The sequence below is a fragment of the Orycteropus afer genome, unplaced genomic scaffold (assembly GCF_000298275.1).
Source record: "Orycteropus afer afer isolate SDZICR_OR568_19922 unplaced genomic scaffold, OryAfe1.0 scaffold00490, whole genome shotgun sequence".
Taxonomy (NCBI): domain Eukaryota; kingdom Metazoa; phylum Chordata; class Mammalia; order Tubulidentata; family Orycteropodidae; genus Orycteropus; species Orycteropus afer.
The window spans coordinates 535,224-555,326 of record NW_006922077.1 but is presented as its reverse complement, the minus strand read 5'-3'; the positions used below and the strand labels follow the sequence as shown (position 1 = coordinate 555,326).

General features: G+C 37.7%; 1 protein-coding gene across 1 annotated transcript in view; it reads left to right on the top strand.

Moving 5' to 3' along the window:
- The window catches only part of LOC103209284 (SAP domain containing ribonucleoprotein), a 60,394-nt gene that overhangs the window by 12,855 nt on the left and 27,436 nt on the right, over positions 1-20,103 (top strand). The window contains exons 3-10 of the mRNA XM_042782857.1: positions 7,474-7,598; positions 10,290-10,336; positions 10,543-10,610; positions 14,015-14,066; positions 14,915-14,988; positions 15,336-15,364; positions 18,290-18,315; positions 18,882-18,950. Coding sequence (XP_042638791.1) covers positions 7,474-7,598; positions 10,290-10,336; positions 10,543-10,610; positions 14,015-14,066; positions 14,915-14,988; positions 15,336-15,364; positions 18,290-18,315; positions 18,882-18,950 — 490 coding nt within the window. The remainder of the gene's footprint in view (positions 1-7,473; positions 7,599-10,289; positions 10,337-10,542; positions 10,611-14,014; positions 14,067-14,914; positions 14,989-15,335; positions 15,365-18,289; positions 18,316-18,881; positions 18,951-20,103) is intronic.

The window sequence follows — 20,103 nt, the reverse complement described above, 5'->3', positions numbered from 1 at the left end:
AGATTATCTTCTGTGTCTGTGTTAATTGGTTTCCCTTTTCTTTGTTGAAGAGGGTCTGTGCAATCCTTCTGCCTAGTCCGCCATCTTGCCCCGCCTCTGATTTATCCTTTATGGGTCGGATAAGTAGAATGGAAAATGATTGATACTGAAACATAGAGAAGGTTTTTAAAAATTATTTTTTTGAACTGGTAATTCCTACACAAGTTTAGGAGAGGTGGTATGGCGGGTTTGGAGTGGGTGAGGGAGGCCAGGAAGGAGGCAAGATGGAACGTGGAATGTACGAAGTATGAATCTAGGAAAATTGGAAGTTGTCAGAAATGAAGTGGAATGCATAAAGACCAATATCCTAGGCATCAGTGAGCTGAAATGGACTGGTTTTGGCCATTTTGAATCAGACAAACATATGATCTGCTATACGGGGAATGACAAAGGGGAATGGTGTGGCATTCATCATCACAAAGAATGTATCAAGATCTATCCTGAAGTACAGTGCTGTTAGTGATATCATAATATCCATACACCTACAAGGAAGACCGGTTAATACTACTGTTATTCAAATTTACATACCAACTACCAAAGACAAGGAAATTGAAGATTTTGGCAACTTCTGCAATCTGAAATTGACCAGACATATAATTAAGATGTGTTGATTGTCACTGGTGATTGGAATGCAAAAGTTGGAAACAAAAGAATCGCCAGTAGTTGGAAAATATGGCCTTCATGATAAAAATGACGCTGGAGATCGCAAGATTGAATTTTGTAAGACCAACAATTTATTCATTGCAGATACTTTTTTTTTCCAACAACACAAATGGCAGCTATACACGTGGACTTCACCAGCTAGAGTACACAGGGATCAGATTGACTACATCTGTGGCAGGAGGCAATGGAGAAGCTCAATATCTTCAGCCAAAACCAGGCCAGGAGCTGATTGTGGAACAGACCATCAACTGCTCATATGCAAGTTCAAGTTGAAGCTGAAGACAATTAAAAGAAGTCCAAAAAAGAGCCAAAATACGACCTTGATTATATCCTTCCTGAATTTGGAGACCATCTAAAGAATAGATTTGATGCATTGAACACCAGTGACTAAAATGCAGAGGAATTATGGGATGACATCAGGAACATCATCCATGAGGAAAGCAAAAGACCATTAAAAAAAAAAAAAACAGGAAAGGAAGAAAAGACCAAAATGGGTGTCAGAAGAGACTCTGCAACTTGCTCTTGAACAGAGAGTAGCTAAAGCAAATGGAAAGATGACAAAAAGAGCTGAACAGAAGATTTCAAAGAGCAGCTCAAGAAGATAGAGTTAATTATAACGAGCTGTGCAAAGACATGGAGTTAGAATACCAAAAGGGAAGAACACACTCAGCATTTCTCAAGCTGAAAAAACTAAAGAGGAAATTTAAGCCTCAAGTTGCAATATTGAAAGATTCTATGGGCAAAATATTGAATGATGCAGAAAACATTGAAAGAAAAATGGAAGGAATACACAAGAGTCACTGACCAAAAGAAGAGTTGGTCGATACTTGTTTCAAGAGGTGGCATATGATCAAGAACCAATGGTATTGAAGGAAGCTGCACTGAAGGAATTGGTGAAAAACAAGGCTTCAGGAAATGATGGAATACCCATTGAGATGATTCAACAAACAGATGCTGCTCTAGAGGCACTCATTCGGCTGTGCTAGGAAATTTGGAAGACAGCTACCTGGCCAACTGACTGGAAGAGATCCATGTTTGTAACCATTCCAAAGAAAGGTGATCCCACAGGATGTGGAAATTATTGAACAGCATCATTAATACCACATGCAAGTAAAACCTTACTGAAGATAATTCAAAAGTGGTTGCAGCGGTATATTGACAGAGAATTTCCAGAAATGCAAGCTGGATTCAGAAGAGGATGTGGAGTGAGGGATAGCGTTACTGATGTCAGATGGATCTTGGCTCAAAGCAAAGAATATCAGAAATACTTGTATTTTATTGACTATGTGAAAGCATTCGATTGTATGGATCATAATAAATTGTAGGTAACATTGAGAAGATTGGGAATTCCAGAGCACTTAATTGTGCTCATGAGGAACCTGTACATAGATGAGGAAGCTGTTATTCGAACAGAACAAGGGGATACCGCATGGTTTAAAATCAGGAAGGGATTGCGTCAGGGTTATATCCTTTCACCATATTTACTCAATCTGTATGCTGAGCAAATAATCCGAGAAGCTGGACTATATGAAAAAGAATGTGGCATCAGGATTGGAGGAAGACACATTAACAACATGCAACAGGCAGACGACACAACTTTGGTTACTGAAAGTGAAGGTGACTTGAAGCACTTACTGATGAAGATTGAAGACTAGTCTGCGGTATGGATTACACCTCAATATAAAGAAGATGAAAATCCTCACATCACGATAAATGGAGAAAAGATCGAAGTTGTTGAAGACTTCGTATTATTTGGTTCTACAATCAACACCAATGGAAGCAGCAGTCAAGACATTAGACAATGTATTGCATTGGGCAGATCTGCTGCAAAAGACCTCTTTCAAGTGCTGAAGAGCAAAGAATTCTCCTTGAAGACTAAGGTGAGCTCAGGTAGCATAGTGCCTAAGGCACTAGACTGCTAACCAGAAGGCTTGTGGTTCAAACCCACCAGCCACTCCTCAGAAGGAAGGTTGGGCAATCTCTTCTGTAGTGATACTGTCTCGGAAACCCAAAGAGGGGTCGCTGTGAGTTGGGTCTGACTTGATGGCACATAACAACACAACAACAACCCAAGCCATGGTATTTTCAGTCACCTCATATGCATGTGAGAGCTGGACAGTGAATAAGGAAGACCAAAGAAGAATTGATGCTTTTGAGTTGTGGTGTTAGTAAAGAATACTGAAAGTACCATGACTGCTAAAAAACTAACAAATCTGTCCTGGAAGAAGTACAGCCAGAATGCTTTTTGGAGGTGGGAATGGCCAGACATCGTGTCACCTCCTTTGATCATGTTGTCAGAAGGGACCATTCTCTGGAGAAGGATATCATGCTTGGTAAAACCAAAAAAACCAAACTCACTGCCGTCGAGTTGGATCCAACTCATAGCAACCCCTCCTTGGGTTACTGAGGCGGTATAACTACGGAAATAGATATTGCCCAATCTTCCTTCAGGGAAGTGGCTCGTGGGTTTACTGCCAGCCTTCTGGTTAGCAGTCAATGCCTTAGGCACCACGCCACCAGAGCTCCTATGCTTGGTAAAGTGGAGGGTCAGTGAAAAAGGGAAGGCCCTCAACAAGGTGGATTGACACAGTGGCTATAACAATGGGCTCAGGTATAGGAAGGATTGTGAGGCTGGCGCAGGAACAGGGAGTGTTTCGTTCTGTTGTACATAAGGTCGCTATGAGTCGGAGACGACTCAAGGGAACCTAATAACAATACAAGTTTACAATTCTTAATGCGCAAAAAAGGGTATATGGTAAATAGTTTCCCTCTTACACTTGCCCCCAGCTAGCTTTCTCATCCCAATTTTAACCAGTATTACTTAGCTGTGTCTTGTCCAGACATCTTGTGTGTCTATGTTATATGGGTGTATGTTTGTGTGTGTGTGTGCGCGCGTGTGCATATCCGTTTATATACATATATTTGTGTGTGTGTGTGTGTATGAAAAAAGAAAAATCAAACTCACTGCCATCCACTTTATTCCAACTCATAGCAACCCCCATTGGGTTTCCGAGGCAATAAATCTTTACAGAAGTAGAGTGCCTCCTATTCCTTCTGTGGGGTGGCTGGTGAGTGTGAACTGCCAGCCTTCTGGTTAGCAGTCAAATGTGTTAGGCTGGTGCGCTCCTTTTGCATGCACGTGCGCGGGTGTGTAAATATTGTGGTTTGGTTCCAGACAACTGTAATAAAGTGAAAATTGTATGCAATAAATTAAATTGCAAAAATTTTTTTGTTTCCCAGTGCATATAAAAGTATATAGTCTATTAAGTATGCAATAGCATGATGAAAAAGTTTGAAATACAAAGATTACCAAAATGCAACACAGAGACACGAAGTGAGCACATGTAGGAAAAACGTTGCAGGTAGACTTGCTTTACACAGGTTGCCACAAACCCTCCAATTTGTAAAATATGCAGTATCTGTGAAGCACAAAAAAGCAAAGTGCAATAAAACGAGCTATGCATACACATCATACATATGTATTTTTTGCATTTATCCTGTGTACAGTGTTCTATAACTCATTCTGTAGACATCTTTATTGAGATATGGCTTGCATACCATACAGTTCACACAATATACCTTGCTTTTAAAATAAGTTATTTTAAAGTAGTTAAAACTCATAAGTTCCTATTTAAGGTTTAAAGGATTTTTCATTCTATTACTAATGTAAATGCGCTAAAATATGTACGAAAAGAAATTACTTCATTTTCTGCTAATTGGTACGTGGAATTTGAACCCAGGCAATCTGACTTTAGAGGCCATGTACTCAACTACTGTGATACTACTGTTGCCACTCAGCAGTCACTTTTTATATTCAGAAGGTTTTTTTTTTTTTTTTTTAATATATAACATTTTTTAATGAGTTATTATTTGCCATGTTTCTCAGTAAGAGAGAGGGTGTTATTGGTACAAGTCTCTGTGTAAGATCCCTGCCTTCCTGCTCCACTCACTAAATGTCCCACCTCCCCAGTCATTGTGGCATCATTAGAAACTGCTTCCCATTTCTGTTTTCTTCCATTGTGTATTATTGGGCATGCTCCTCTGGTTGAAAACTGTCTATAGATGGCTGACCGTAAAACCAAAAACCAAACTCACTGCCAAAGGGTCAAGTTTGACTCATAGAGAGCTTAAAGGACAGAGTAGAACTGTCCTCTAGGGATTTACATCTAGGCTGTAAATCTTTACAAACCAGACTGACTGCCTCATTTTTATCCTGCCCGCTGGTGGGTTCATCCCGCCCATCTTTTGGTTAGTAGCTGAATGCCTTAACCACAGCACCACCAGAGCTGAGCTTACTAATAAAATAAAGGTCTGTCTTCTGTTGGAATCTTATTACTAACTTCAACTGGTTGATCTTAGATGTACTTCAAACCAACAAGGTTTTCTTCTTCTTTTTATTTTTTTTGTGGTGGTGGTGGTGGTGAGAATATACATAGCAGAACATATATTAATTCAACCATTTCTACACATATAGTCAGTGACATAGATTACATTCTTCAAGTTGTGCAACCATTCTCACCTTCTTGCAAGTTGTTGGCAGTGTCTTCTTTCAGGCCAAACTTCTGTTCACTGATCTGCATATAGGATTTCTGGAGCCTTCCTTTTCCTGTTTGTTCTCCTTAGATCAGCATGTCAGTATCCTTAAAATAAGAATATGGAACCTAGTAAGCCTTTTACATCATTTATTATAGATTCTATATTTCTATTACTCATACCCTAGATTACTTTGGTAGCAAATCATACTGTTAACCATCTTTGTGCTTGTTAATGGATTGAATTGGGTCCCCAAAAAGTATGTTTTGTAAATCCTAATCCCCATATCTGTGGTTATAATCCCATTTGGGAATGGATTTTTTTTAATGTTAATGAGACAGTATTAGTGTAAAGTGTGTCTTAAATCAACCTGTTTTGAGACATAAAAGAGATTAAACTAGGGGAAAAGAGATGCCAAGCCATGGGAAGATTGCCCAGGAGCAGACGCTCAGAAGAGACGAGGACCTTACCCTCGAGCCAACAGAGAGAGAACACCTTCCCCTAAGAGCCATTGCCCTCAGTTTGGACTTTCAGCCTGCTTAAACTGTGAGAAAATTAATTTCTGTTTATTAAAGCCATCCTCTTGTATTTCTGTGAGAGCAGCACTAGGTTACAGCACTTGTAATCATCTAAAACCCTGAGGTCTTTATCATTTCAGTTGCTTTTGGGCCAGATTGCCCTCATCTGGGTTTTGTAAAATTAAAGTACGAGAGAACTATATGTATTCCTTCTAAATCAAGTCTTCATTTTGGCGCATGGTTCTGCCTGAAGAATTTTTTGTTATTGTTTGGTTCTGTTAGTAATCTGTCAATTTTCTTTCCTCCTATCATCTACAAAGTTGATACGCATGTTGTTTATATCTTTAGTCAAGTTCTGGTTTTAAAATCTTCAGTAGAACTCTGTGACGTGCTCTTAGATATTTCTTTCCATAATGATACAGTACCTTTAATCAAGTAATTAATTGTTAGCACATTCTTGTGTAGTCAGACCTGTATGCGTGTATATGGTAGATTGCAGTAAAGCATCTGGGATAATAGATGGGAGGAGAATTTGCTTTTAGATGATTGGATTTTCTTCTTGAAGATTGATTCTCTGTGCTAGCTAATACAGTAATTTTTAGGAAATTTTTTTTTTTCTCAGAATTACTCAAAAATAGCTCATGATTTGTGATAACAAAGAGATGTACAAATAGATCAGAATTTTATTAGAGTTGCATCTGTTAGGAAAGTCCTTGGTGTGCTCTAAGAATGCCCATGTATATAATAGTGCTAACAAGGAGCAAAGTTACGATAACTTCTTAGCTACAGCCACCCATTCTAAAGGACCAAGTAGTTGGACCTCTGGGCTTGGGACCATGGTCACGGGATATCAAGCTCAATTGGCATAACATACTACACAAAACATTGTTCTACATGCTACTTTGATGAGTAGCAACTGGAGTCTTAAAAGCTTGGAAGCGGCGATCTAGATGCAACAATGGATCTCTCCTTATCCAAAGCAAAGAAAAATGAAGAAAACGAAAGACACATGGAAACAATTAATCCAGGGGACTAGTGGACCATGTGAACCTCAGTCTATATGACCATGAGACCAAAAGAACTAGGTGGTGCCCAGCTACCACCGTCAATCACTTGGAAAAGGATCAGTACAGGGATCTTAGAGTGGGAGAACAATGTGGAACAAAACTCAAAATCATAAAAACCAGTTTTAATGGCCTGATCCAGCCTGGCGAAACCTCTGAGACTATGGCCCCTAGCTATCCTTCAGGTCTGGACTTGACCAAAGAATAGACAGGCATATAGAGTGAACATTTACATCAGATGAATATAGTACACTCCTTAGAAAGATCAATCATGGGAGAACAGAAGAGCAGTATTTGCACAGGGAGATAGCTCAGGAGCAGGAACGCATAGGAAAGAAGGACACAGAGAAGAGGTAACTACAGGGAGGAAATGGGAAGAGAGCTGTTACATTGTGGGGAATTGCAGTCAATGTCATGAAACAAAATGGTTATCAGCTGCTATATGGAAAATTAATTTGCTCTGTAATTTTTCACCCAAATAACAATAAAAAAGGAAAAATGCTCTTGTATATTGAATATTGTTAGGGGGAAATAGACCATCTCTGTGGGCCCAGGGGCTTGGTGGTATTAAAGGGCAGTGGTTTTGGATTTAACTTTTTTTTTTTCGTATAAGGACTACCTCTTTTTATTGACCAGGGTTTGTCCTGTTAACTAAGAAAAAGCTTTATTATTTTTTCTCAGCTTGCTGAACTAAAGCAGGAATGTCTTGCTCGTGGTTTGGAGACCAAGGGAATAAAACAAGATCTCATCAGCAGGCTCCAGGCATACCTTGAAGAGCATGGTGAGTGCTTCGTGGAGGCACGGAGTTGATGTGAGTGAGGAGATTAATTTTGGGTCTCTGTCATGTAGAAGATTTCCTCTTTTCATTTAGGTTGTTGGTGATCTAAGTGCTTAATTCCCTGCATCAAGGGAAACGGTCTTTGTCATCCAAAACAGTGGCTGTATGCAAAGAAATAATCCTTTTTTTTAACATTATAATTTTATTTCAGCAAGTTATTTAAAAGGTTACATAGTAATACAAGTGTCATTAACCGGAGAATTGGAAGACTTGAGTTTTAATTCCTATTAAGCCAGAAATTGTTAGGGTACCTTAGACAGTCACTTTTTACATGGCTAAATGTTTGATCCTGATCTGTGAAATAAGAAATGTGTTTTTGACCCTTGAAATCCATAAACCTAGGTAATTTCTGGTCCCTTCTAGCTCTGACATTTTCCTAATCTGCCCTTTAAACCAAACAAAGCATGTTTAAGACATACTGTGATCTTAGGTCATACAAGTCCCCTCTTTAATTTTTATTTATGTATTTATTGCCACTCCAGAGTCCTTTCACTCTCTTTCCCCTCTTAGGCACTCATTCTAATATGTTTGGTATGTATTTTTCATCTTTGTTCCTGTAAGCCGTATAGTATTGTTTGGTATACAGTATTTATGTAAATGCTGCAAATAAAATAGCCTCATCATATTTCTCACTTTTTTCACAAAATACTGTCGTTCTTAAAGATGTATCATTGTGGTATGTGACTGTATGATCAACCTGTCTGTTGATTCTAGTTGCTGCATAGTATTCTATGATGCATAGCCCCCACATTTTTACTGAATTCATCAAAAAAAAAAAAAAAACTCTTGCCATCGAGTCAGATCCAACTCATAGCGACCCCTTCTTGGGTTTCTAAGGTGGTATCACTACGGAAGTAGATTGCCCAACCTTCCTTCCAAGGAGTGGCTGGTGAATTTGAACCGCCAGGCTTCTGGTTAGCAGTCAAATGCCTTAGCCACTATGCCACCAGAATCCAGTAACAAGCACTTATATTACTTTTAAGTCCCTACTGCTGAAAGTAACACTGGGATAAACTACTTCTTTCATAACCCCTTCTGTTCCTCTGTGAGAATCTTTCTGGGATATATACCCAGCAATGAGACTGCTAGGCGATATATATTTGTAAATGTGCTCTTACTATGACTAAGCACTGCCAAATTGTTTTTCTAGGATTGCTGCATAAATCTGTATTCTCATCAGTAGTACATGAGGGTTCTTATATTTCCACAAACTTAACTTGGCATTATCCTTTCAGGTTATCCTAATTTTTGCTAATCTGTTGATTTCATTTTAATTTCTCAAATATTAGAAAGTTTAAACATTTCTTGTGTTCATGCTTATTTGGATTTCTTCTTCTTTGCCTATTTTTCTATTGGAGTTCCTATCATTAGCTTGTTGGTTTGCAGGAATTTCTTTTATATTCTAGTATTTATTCCTTTGTTGGTTTAGACATAAGTATTCTCTGTTTGCTTTGTCCATGATGTTCTTTTTATAAAAAAGCAGAAAACAAAACCCACTGCCATCGAGTTGATTCCAACTCATTGCGACCCAATTGGGTTTCCAAGGCGATAAATATTTACAGAAGTAAATTGCCCTGTCTTCTTCCCATGGAGTGGCTGGTGTATTTGAACTGCCAACCTTTTGGTTAGCAGTCAGATGCCTTAGGCATTACACCATCAGAGCTCCTTTCTTTGTTATTTAACCAAAAAACCAAACCAACTGCCATCGAGTCGATTTCAACTCATAGGTACCCTTCCTTGGGTTTCCGAGGCAGTATCTCTATGGAAGTAGATTGCACAGCCTTACTTCTGAGGAGAGGCTGGTGGGTTTGAACCACCCGCTTTCTGGTTAGCAGTCAAATACCTTTGGCACTACGCCACCAGAGCTCTCTCTTTGTTATATAGAATTCATTAATTTGAAAAACTGTTTAAGGGACCAGGTTTGCTGGTCCAATAGAGCCTGGTGGAACCACTGAGACTATGGCCCCTAGCTGCCCTTCAGGTCTGGAATTGAACCCACACCTGTGGTTTCCAGCCAAACAAAGTACAGGCATGTGAGTTAAACATTTACCTCAAGTAGACACATGCCCTGGAGAGAACAATCATGGGAGAAGGAAGGGCTGCTTATGCACAGGGAGGCAGCTCAGGGGGCAGGAGAGTATGGAGGGATGGACACTGGGAAGTGGTACTATAGGGAGGAAGATGGAGGAGAGCTGTTGCATTGTGGTAAACTGTGGTCAATGACATGAGACAAAGTATATGTGAACTGCTGTATGGAAAGTGAATTTGCTCTGTAAATCTTCACCCAAATCACAATAAATTAAAAAAAAGAAAAAAAAACTGTTTAATTTTTTATTATACGCCTATTATTTTTGCTTCTGAGGTTTTTAGAAATTCTTCCCACCATTAAATCTCAAAGATACTCTCTCACATTACCTTTTATTAATTTTGTAGTTTCACCTCACCTCATGTAGTTTTTCAATCCTAGTAGAATTCAATTTTATATTGTTAGGTACAGTTACAGTTATTATCGTCTTCATATGGAGCAAATTTTATAAGAGCATCAGTTCTTCCTTATTGAATTTTATTTTAAGAAAGCATGTAATTATAGTTTTAGCCTAAGTACAGTAACCTGAATGCTTTAATATTCTTTAGCTGAAGAGGAGGCGAATGAAGAAGATGTACTAGGAGATGAGACAGAGGTAAGTTGAAGAGAGGAAGGTGAGTTAGTGGCCTGACAGTGTGCCACTGCTTTGGCCACATTGCTTAACATCAGTCATTAGTGGACTTAGGTATAAAAAGGGAGTGAAGGTCTTGACAAACTGATTGATTTTGTAGTTCTGGTGTTATACTGTTGTGGATATTTACTCTTGATTTACATTAACCTTTTTGTTTCATTTGGATTTAGGAAGAAGAACCAAAGCCCATAGAACTGCCTGTCAAAGAGGAAGAACCCCCTGAAAAAACTGTTGATGTGTAACTATCTCTTTTTTATAATCTTAGTACAGAGCAGATAGTTCTATTAGATTCAGTATTTCGCTCTTACACATTGCCGTTGGTCTTTACATTCTGATTATATCACCCATTTTCAGAAGATTCTATTTCACTCCAAGTAGAAGCAGAGTAGTTTATCTCTGAGTTATGAAGTAGGTCGTTAGGACCAAGTGACACTTCAAGCCCAGATACAAGTTTAGTTTTCCTAGTCTTTATTCTTTTGTAGGATCGCCATAATAGATAAATGGTCTTGTTGTTGTTGTTGTTGTTATGTGCCGTGGAGACGAACCAGACTCATAGCGACCCCTCCTTGGGTTTTCAAGGCTGTATCACTATGGAAGTGGATTGCCCAACCTTCCTTCAGGGAAGAGTAAAACTATATGTAAGGAGTTTTGTAAGGGAGGACTATGTTGGGCAGAGATTGTCTTTCAAACAACATTACTGCCTCCTGCTTTTTTATTTACAGTGGAAGAGAGGAGGAAAGTATTAGAGTTGAAAGTGTGCCTCAGTTTATTTAAACTATTCCAACAAGGATAATCACAAACATCTTTTATTTAGGGTTCTTTGCACAAATGTCTGGCTATTTTACAGTCTAATACATTAAAACAGTTGAATCCTTGTATAAATTTTTGTTACTCATAGCTATATTAAGTCATTTAACTATAAAAGGCCTTACATACACTAGTCAGAAAGCAAACAGTATATACCAGACCAAACCAAGCTCATTGCCATCGAGTCGATTCTAACTCATAGCAAGACCCCCATTTGAGTTTCCAAAGCTGTAAATCTTTATGGAAGCAGACTGCCTCATTTTTTTTCCATGGAGCTACCAGAACCCAGTAACAGGCATTTATATTACTTTTAAGTAATATGGGTTCAAACCACTGACCTTTTGGTTCGTAGCCAAATGCCTTAACCGGTACACCACTAGAGCTCCTTAAATAGTATATAGAGGAATATATAAATAGAAAAGTCAGTATCCCTTGTCCCTACACCCATCTGACTTCCCAGAGGGTTTTAGTGTATCCTGGAATATTTTATATATGGTCTATGTGTGTACACTATGCATACTGTCTGTCTTGATTGTTTTTCATGTGGAGATCTTTCTATATCATCAAATTACACTAATGATAATAGTATAATCCTTATTGAAACCTTAGTTGTTATATGTTAGGCATCGTTTAAGTGTTTTACATGTGTTCTCTTTTAATCCTGACATCAACCCTATGAAGTAGTAATAATTATCCCAGTAAGTGGTAGGTCTCTTGATAGCTTGTTATTATGGAGAATTGCAATTATATACAAATGTTACAAAAAACGTATGGTGGACTCCCCACATACCCATCATCCAGATTTATTAGTTATGTGCTTAGAACCTTTTTCTTTCTAGCAGTTAATGGTGCGCCATTCTATGCATGAACAATTATTTATTTAACTAGTCTCCTGTTGATGGACATTTAGAATATTCATAGTAGCAAAAACATGTAGTACTACATATCTTTGTCCAGCTGTTTTTATACTTATGTAAGTATGCCCATGGGATACATTCTTAGCAGTAGATTTGCTGGAATAACGAGTAAGGAAATTGAAAGATACTGGTAATTTTGTGTTTTATAGGGATATAGTTGGTTAGGAGCTCTGGTGGCATAGCGCCTAAGGCATTTAACTGCTAACCAGAAGGCTCACCACTCCTCGGAAGGAAGATTGGACAATCTTCTTCCGCAGTGATACTGCCTTGGAAACCCAAGGAGAGGGGTCGCTATGGGTCGGATCCAGCTCAATGGCATTGGCGGTTTTTTTTGTTGTTTATAGTTATGATTAGATGAAGTTGCAGAAAGATTCTGAATCCCTCTAGTTTGGAGGGTGTTTTTTATGTGACTATGGGTAGAGATCGGAAGGAAGATGGGGCGGTCTACTTCCGTAGGGATACTGCCTCGGAAACTCAAGGAGGGGTTGCTATGAGTTGGGGCCGACTCCACAGCACATAACAATGGGTAGAGAGGGCAAGATTCATTCGATTATATTGTTTGAGTTTAATTGAGCCTAAAGGAATTGGAGGTGGTAGAAGGAAGCGTCCTCTCTGAGGTTCCCTTTCTGCCATGAGATATACAACAATGATTGTGCTGCTTCAAATGGGAATGTGGAGGAAGTCATTAACTTGAAGTTGGAGAGTATTGCTTTCTTAATGGCACTGGACTTCAAGTAAAACTTTCTTGTCCGTTTCTGCCTGAACAGGATGGAGAAGAGTAGGAGAGGAAGAATGGCCAGGAAATTTTCTAAATTTAGAAGAATTCAGAAATTTATTAAACTAAGATTATCCAGGGTTAATTTTAGGTCTTTTGAACATGCAGAAAGAGATCCCCTTTCTTCATCTGTAGCCTCAGGTTCTCCAGCAACACACCTCTGTTTCTAGTTCAGTTCTCTGCCTCACCCCCAGCTAAGACATTTAAATATTGTAGAACTTATTTATGGTCAGCAGGGGGCACCCATTTCTTGTCTTTCTGTCCAAGGACTACCAACAAAAGGTTGGAGGAGAGAATAAGTTCCTGTTCCAGAATTGCTTCCTCTGAAAATGTCATTAAACCATTACTACCTTTCAGGGCATCAAATGGGAAAAGTGTCCGGGGTATTGGAACAAAAGCCGCCCATGTCTCTAAATAAGGGACCTTAATGAGACTGGTTATGACCCACGGTTTTATGGGAGTTGTTTGATAGAGGGTTAATGCCCTTCCATTTATCCTGGGTACTTCCGAACTTTGTCACCCGCCCCTATGGTCCCCCCTGTTTTGTTTTCTCTTAAACCTTTTGACCAGTAACTTACCATGTTTTCCTAGCTCAAACTCCCCCTGGCCTGCTTCCTTCCCACCCCCTTTGACATTTTTATTTGTCCCACTTTGACTGTTTCAGCTGGAGCTACAGGCCCCATGGGGAAGTAAGGGATTTGTAAAAGAAGGAAACCAGGGCCTGTAGACCATTCATTAATGATTGTTGTGATGAAAATTGAGAACTGATATTTAAGTGAGAGTTGGAGAAGTAGACATTAGTGTAGAAGTAAATTAAAAGTTCATAAAAGTTAGTAGAATGGATAATGTTACCCTGTGAATATTCCCTTTCAGTGCAGTGTATTTAATGAGACTTGTTTCCTGATTTCTTAGATTTTAGATAAAGTAGCTTGACTGTTAATTTGAACTCTTAATAGATGCCACTTCAAAGAACCAAAGTTCTGATGGGCTTCATGGTTTGTTTTTTTTTTTCCAGATCAGGAGTTGGTGGAGAGATAATGGGGCAGAGGACATAACTTGGGTGAATTTTTATATAAGGTTTTGGTTTAGAATATCAGTGGTTTACTTTTTTTTTTTTTTTTTTAAAAAAAACTTCTTTTCCAGGGCAGCAGAAAAGAAAGTGGTAAAAATTACATCTGAAATACCACAAACTGAGGTAGGTATTGGCTTCCTATTATATTTATGTTTCCTATTAAATGGGCAGTCTCTACATTTATTTTTCTGTTCCTTACATTTTATTCTATTTGCATCATTATTTTTAAAAATTGCCTCATAGGCAGAAAATGAGCATTGTCAGATTTTCGTGTTGATACATTTCTCTACCAAGTAAATGAAAGTATTGGGGGATCATAGTGAGTAGTCACTTTTGAAGCTGTAGTCTTTTTTATATGTAATCCTGTGGTCTTAATGGTACCTCTTTCTAAGATGTTTACAAACCTAGGATTAGGAGTAGGAAGGATTGTGCTTTAGAGGAGATAAAAACTAAAAGAAAATTGTACTCTTAAATTGCTACTCACTAGCAGATGAGATTCACATTTCTCTGGATTCTGTCTCTAGTATCTCTGAAACAAGTTTCTAGTTCAAATCTTGTTTTCTATTTTGTTCCAGTAAAGTAGAGAATTATTAAACCCTTTTAGAATGACACAGGCCAGTACTGCCTCATTTTTGAACCACTGTGTTGGAACCAATTTGTTCTTTTTGAAGGTCAACCAAAATAGCTTTTGATTTGTTTAGAGTGTGAGTTTTATTTTATTTCATTACCTTCCTTTTGTTTTTCGCAGCATGAATATAATGTAATCTTTTTTTGTTTACTTTATGGAAAGGGCTATTGAGTTAAACTTTAAGATAGATAAAATCAGATAGCCTGTAGAATAGTCAGTATTCCCAGTTAAGACCTTAAGAAATTATTCCTGATGTTCTAAAGATACCTATCTCTAACTGATTTTTCTCTTAAAAGAACAGTTGAGTATTTTTCTTCCCCTTCTTTTATCTGTTATCACTTAGAGAATGCAGAAGAGGGCTGAACGATTCAACGTACCTGTGAGCTTGGAGAGTAAGAAAGCTGCCCGGGCAGCTAGGTAAGTGTCCCCAACCTTTTGGCTTTGAGATAGGTTTAGAGATAATTGTGGATTTTAAGTAAAATCGAGGCCTTGCTGAAAGGAAAGGAACACTTTCTTGACCCTGGTCAGACAAAAATCAGGAACTGACTTCTACTCCTAATTCTGATAAAGCTTCCTTTAGCTTATTCTCTGGATTTGTGGGAAGAAGAGCAAACTGAACCTTTTTCATGGAGTTGTTAGAATTAGCTAATGATTGCAAAGCTTGAGATCACAAGAAAGAAGTGCCATATGTACACTTGACACGGAGACAGACAATCAGGAGTGTGAACAGCTTCCTAAAATTTAGCATGTTTTTCTTTCTACAGATTTGGCATTTCTTCAGTTCCAACAAAAGGTATGAGTGTAGAGATTCTTCCGAGAATGTTCCTTTATGTTCTTTGTTTTCTGACACAACAGATTTCATTCTCCAAATCAGGGTGCACTTGTTTGCTTTAGAAGACTAAGAGGTTAGACCATTTACTTCTTTGCGGGGCATATAAGAGGAAAAGGTACTGAAGTTATGACAGGATAGGAGGAAGGGCCAGCATTTGTCTTCTCTGGGTTTTTTGGTATCTTCAGAGAAGTTTCTAGTGCCTTTCATGCTTGCTTATTCTAGTGAGGCAAATCAATGTATTATTTCTGTACATCTAACTAATGTTATGCTGGATAATATGCGTGATAAAAGGGAAAAAAAATTTCTCTTATCTAGCACTTGTACTTGTAGGAATTTATATTAAGGATATAATCTGAGATATGCTTAAAGTCTTAGGCACAAGAATTATCAAAGTATTGTTTATAGTGATCAGTAGTTGAAAACATAATATACAGTAGAGTACTGGTTAAATAAATGTGTCTGTTGATGCAGTGCCTAAGTCATTTGACTCCTAACCAGAAGTTTGGCGGTTCAAACCCACCAGGCACTCCGTGGCAGGAAGATGGGGCAATCTACTTCCGTAAAGATTTACTATGCACATCAAAAATGATTTGAAGAATCATTTGAAGATTTAACATTTGAAGAATATTTTTCAGAAAAATAAAGTGAAAAAAGCAAGTTATAAAACTATATTAACAATGTGTTCTCATTTTAATAATTGAAAGGTAGATATATGGATAGGAAAAAAGTATTTAAAGGCTTTATATCAAATTGTTAATTCTCAATTTCTTTGATTGGTGAGATTCTGGGTAACTTCTTTTTGTCCATATTTTTAAAATTTCTATAATGAATATGTTTTCGTTCTAATAAATTAGGGAAAATGTTAAAGTTATTGTTTTTAACATAACTCATGTTTTTAGGGACTTAAAATTTAAATGTAGTCTCTTACAATTCAGTTTTTCTAAGGACCAGTGAGTAGTGTTAAATGTGCTAAGAATATGTTCCTAAAGATCTTGTCATTGTGTTTTTGTATAGTTTTCTTGTCACAGTATTCTGCTGTGTTTTTTAAAAAAAACAACACAATTCTAACTATTATCATTAAGTATTTTAAATACAGTATATTTTCTGGCTGTCATTTGTGTTAAGAGAGAGACAGTAGTAAAGGTAAACAAAATGATTAAAGACATTATTAGGTAACTAATGCATAAAGACACTGTGTGCTGCTATTTGAGGAAAGATAAAAGCTAAAATTAGTACTTAGTGGGAAAAAGAAACTTGTTCAATAAAATAATGTATTGAGAACAGCAATTCAAAAGATGAGATAGGAACCTTAGGGGGCAGTGAGTTTTGTTCATGGGGGAGGAAGGAGTAAGTCAGAAAAGGAGGGTGAGAATGGTTGTACCACTTGAAGACTATATAATCAGTTTCACTGAATGGTACATGCAGAAGCGGTTGAATGGGTATATTTCACCATGTATATTTGTAACAACAGCAAAAATAGCTAAAAAATGTGTAGATAACATTTTGCATTATTATTCATATAATTCTGACTCCCTAAAACTACAGAGCTTCTCTTGAAAGTAATGCAATTAGGGAGAATTTTAAAAAGCAGTATTGTTCTTTAAATGAGTACTTAAAATACCTAACAGTTCCTAGTACATGGGTGGTGATAAAAGTTAAGTCCATATGGGAATGTTTACAGTGGAGAATTAAGGTATCAAGTATATGGTTGAGATTTCTTAAAATAAAATTCTGTAGTGTTTGAAGCAAATTATTATTCATTAGGTAAGGGTGGAGCCTACAGACATGTTTATTATTTGTTAATTTCAGAATAGAACATTGGCTGTAAGCAGCCATAATTTCAATTCATTGTGATAGTAGTTATGTTCTTTTGTTGAGATCTGATATCTCTTTTTTTAAAAGATGTATTGAGATATACATCTACCAAAGATTTTATTTAAAGTAGAGAAGTTGATTTTAATTTTTTTTTAGTATAGTCACAGGGTGTGCAATCATTACAACAGTCTGAGTTCAGAACATATCACCCCTAAAAAGAAACCCTGTCCTCCTTACCAGTTATTTCCCATTTCACTTTCCTCCAACTATAAGCAATCACTGATTTTTTTTCTGTCTGCATAAATTTGCCTGTTCTGTACATTTCACATAAATGAAATCATATAATCCATGGTCTTTTGTGAATAGCTTCTTTGACTTACCATGTTTTCATGATTATTTCATGTTGTAACATGTATTACTAGTTCATTTCTCTTTATTGCTGAGTAAGATTCCATTATATAGATACGCAAAACACCAAAACCGAACTCACTGCAGTTGCATCAGTTCTGACACATAGTGACCCCTCTTTGGGTTTCTGAGGCAATATCTCCATGGAAGTAGATTTCCCATTCTTCCTTCTGAGGAGTGGTTGGTGAACCTCCAGCCTTCTGGTTAGCAGTCAGATGCCTTAAGCACTATGACACCAGAGCTTTTTATATAGATACAACACATTTTTTAATCCATTCAGCAATTAATGAGCGTTTGGTTGTTTTCACTTTTTGAGTAATATGAAAAATGGCTGCTGTGAACATTTATGTGCACGTTGTTTGGTGTGGACATATGTTTTCTTTTGGGAATATTCCTGGGAGTATAATTGCTGGTTTAGTCAGTAACTTTGTGTTTAACTTTTTGAGGAACTTGCAATGTTTTCACAAAGTAGACTATTTTACATACCCACCAGTAATGATTGCAGATAAAATTTGTAGTTATAATTTCTGCCTTTTGTTTCTCATCATAAAGGACATTTGTTTTGTGTACTATTTCTGTGTTCTCCACTTTGATTTGAAGACCATCAATTTCATTTGTGACTTTTTAAAATATTACATGAAATGTTCTTACTTGCTTCCTTAGGCCTGTCATCAGACACCAAGCCTATGGTAAGAAATCATTTTTATCCCTGGTAGAACCAGATCTTCACTGTGTCAGTTAGTTTTAAAGTTGGGAGCTCCTCAATATCCCCAGATTTTAAGAAACACTGATGTAATATGAATTTGGTGAATGTTCATTTTCAGTACAGTGTTGTATATATCCTGAGTGAAAAAAAGTACTTGAGGTACTGAGAGGCCAGGAAAATTGCTACATCTTCAAAGTCACTTTTGATATCTTCCTTCCTACCATTTGTCTTCTTGAAAAGATAATGTGAAAAAGAAGATGAATAGATTTTGTTAGCTAGAGGACAATCCCTATAACTCTGTCTTATGGTCCTGGAGTTTTAGGCCTTTTCTAATGGCTTTGGATAATGGCTAATTCTTAATTAACACTAGAGAATCAGTAGGAAACAACTTATGAGTTCTATTTGTAGCTACTGCTATTTTTTAACACACCCATTAAATTTGACACATGGGGTGTCTTTGATGTAGTTTATTTGAACTCTTAGCTGTGGGCCGTAATGTCTGTGTTCTGTACTTCCTGTTCAGTTCTTTTCTTTCCTATGTTTTTGTAGGTTAACTTGGATAAACTGAAGGAAAGAGCTCAAAGATTTGGTTTGAATGTCTCTTCAATCTCCAGAAAGGTAAGGTATATTGGATAGCAGTATTATTTTTGCAATTTAAGAGTAGCTTGGGGCTACATAGGCAGGAGATGACTCTCCTGAGAATATGGCTGACTGTTCAGTACTTCTTTCACACAGTCCTTTGACTCTCATCTCCTGTGACTGGCTATTGATTACCTTACAAGAATTCTTCACGAGTTAATTATTTCTTTCTCATAGGCTGTTTCCATAGTTTCCATCCATGTTTGCCAACTCTTGACATGGTCTGTATTTCTCTCAGTTAAGATGTTGAATTCAGTGATATTAAAGATTGTTGCATTTGCTTTACCTTCTGATACAGTATGTAGAAAGAGTATAGGGGCATCATTTGACTTCCTCTAATTTCACAAGGGGGAAAGAAGATCCAGAACAAGATCAATAGCTCAAGGCTGATTCATATGAGGCAGATCAGATATCCCACCCCTCCTCCAGTGTTTTACCAATTCTGACACCAACTGTCCCTCCTAGTAGTACTCTGTACTTCTTCTGGGTTTGATAATTTATTGCAGTGGCCACACAGAACTCAGACAGTGCTCGTGATTATGGGGTTTATTAAGGAAGTAACTGAATCAAGATAACAGTTCTTTAACTTGGACAGCCTCTTTTCATCCATAGGCACGCTTCTGTTTGTCCTTGACCTCTGCTCTGCTTGGAGAAGTGTTAACATACAATGCATTTTTAACTCTATTGATAGCTGCCCAGAAAGGCACCCTATTTCACCAGCAAGGCGCTCAGCTCTCTCGCTCTGTAGGCCAGGAAGCCCACCACTCTGTCTTATGCTGGTCTTTTGGTTCTGCTCCTGCCATTTCTCTTCTGCTACTTCTCACCATCTCAGTGCGGGGATCTTGGGTTCAAGGATGTGCTCACTCCTGGCTTTTCTTTCTTGGTGGTAGTTAGATCCTCCCTTTCTACCTCTGGGATGGCTCATTTTAAGCCTAAAGAGATGGCAAATGAGACTATTCCCCACCTTAGGGTTCAATATGTACCTTATTTTCATGGTCCTACCCCCACAGGTGTGCCACATTCCTTATTCACATTATTAACAAACTATTAATCTATCTAATCTGGTGGAACTCACAAAGACTAGAAGGTCATAGTAATTCACTACATCATAAGTAATAGTAGAAATTACATA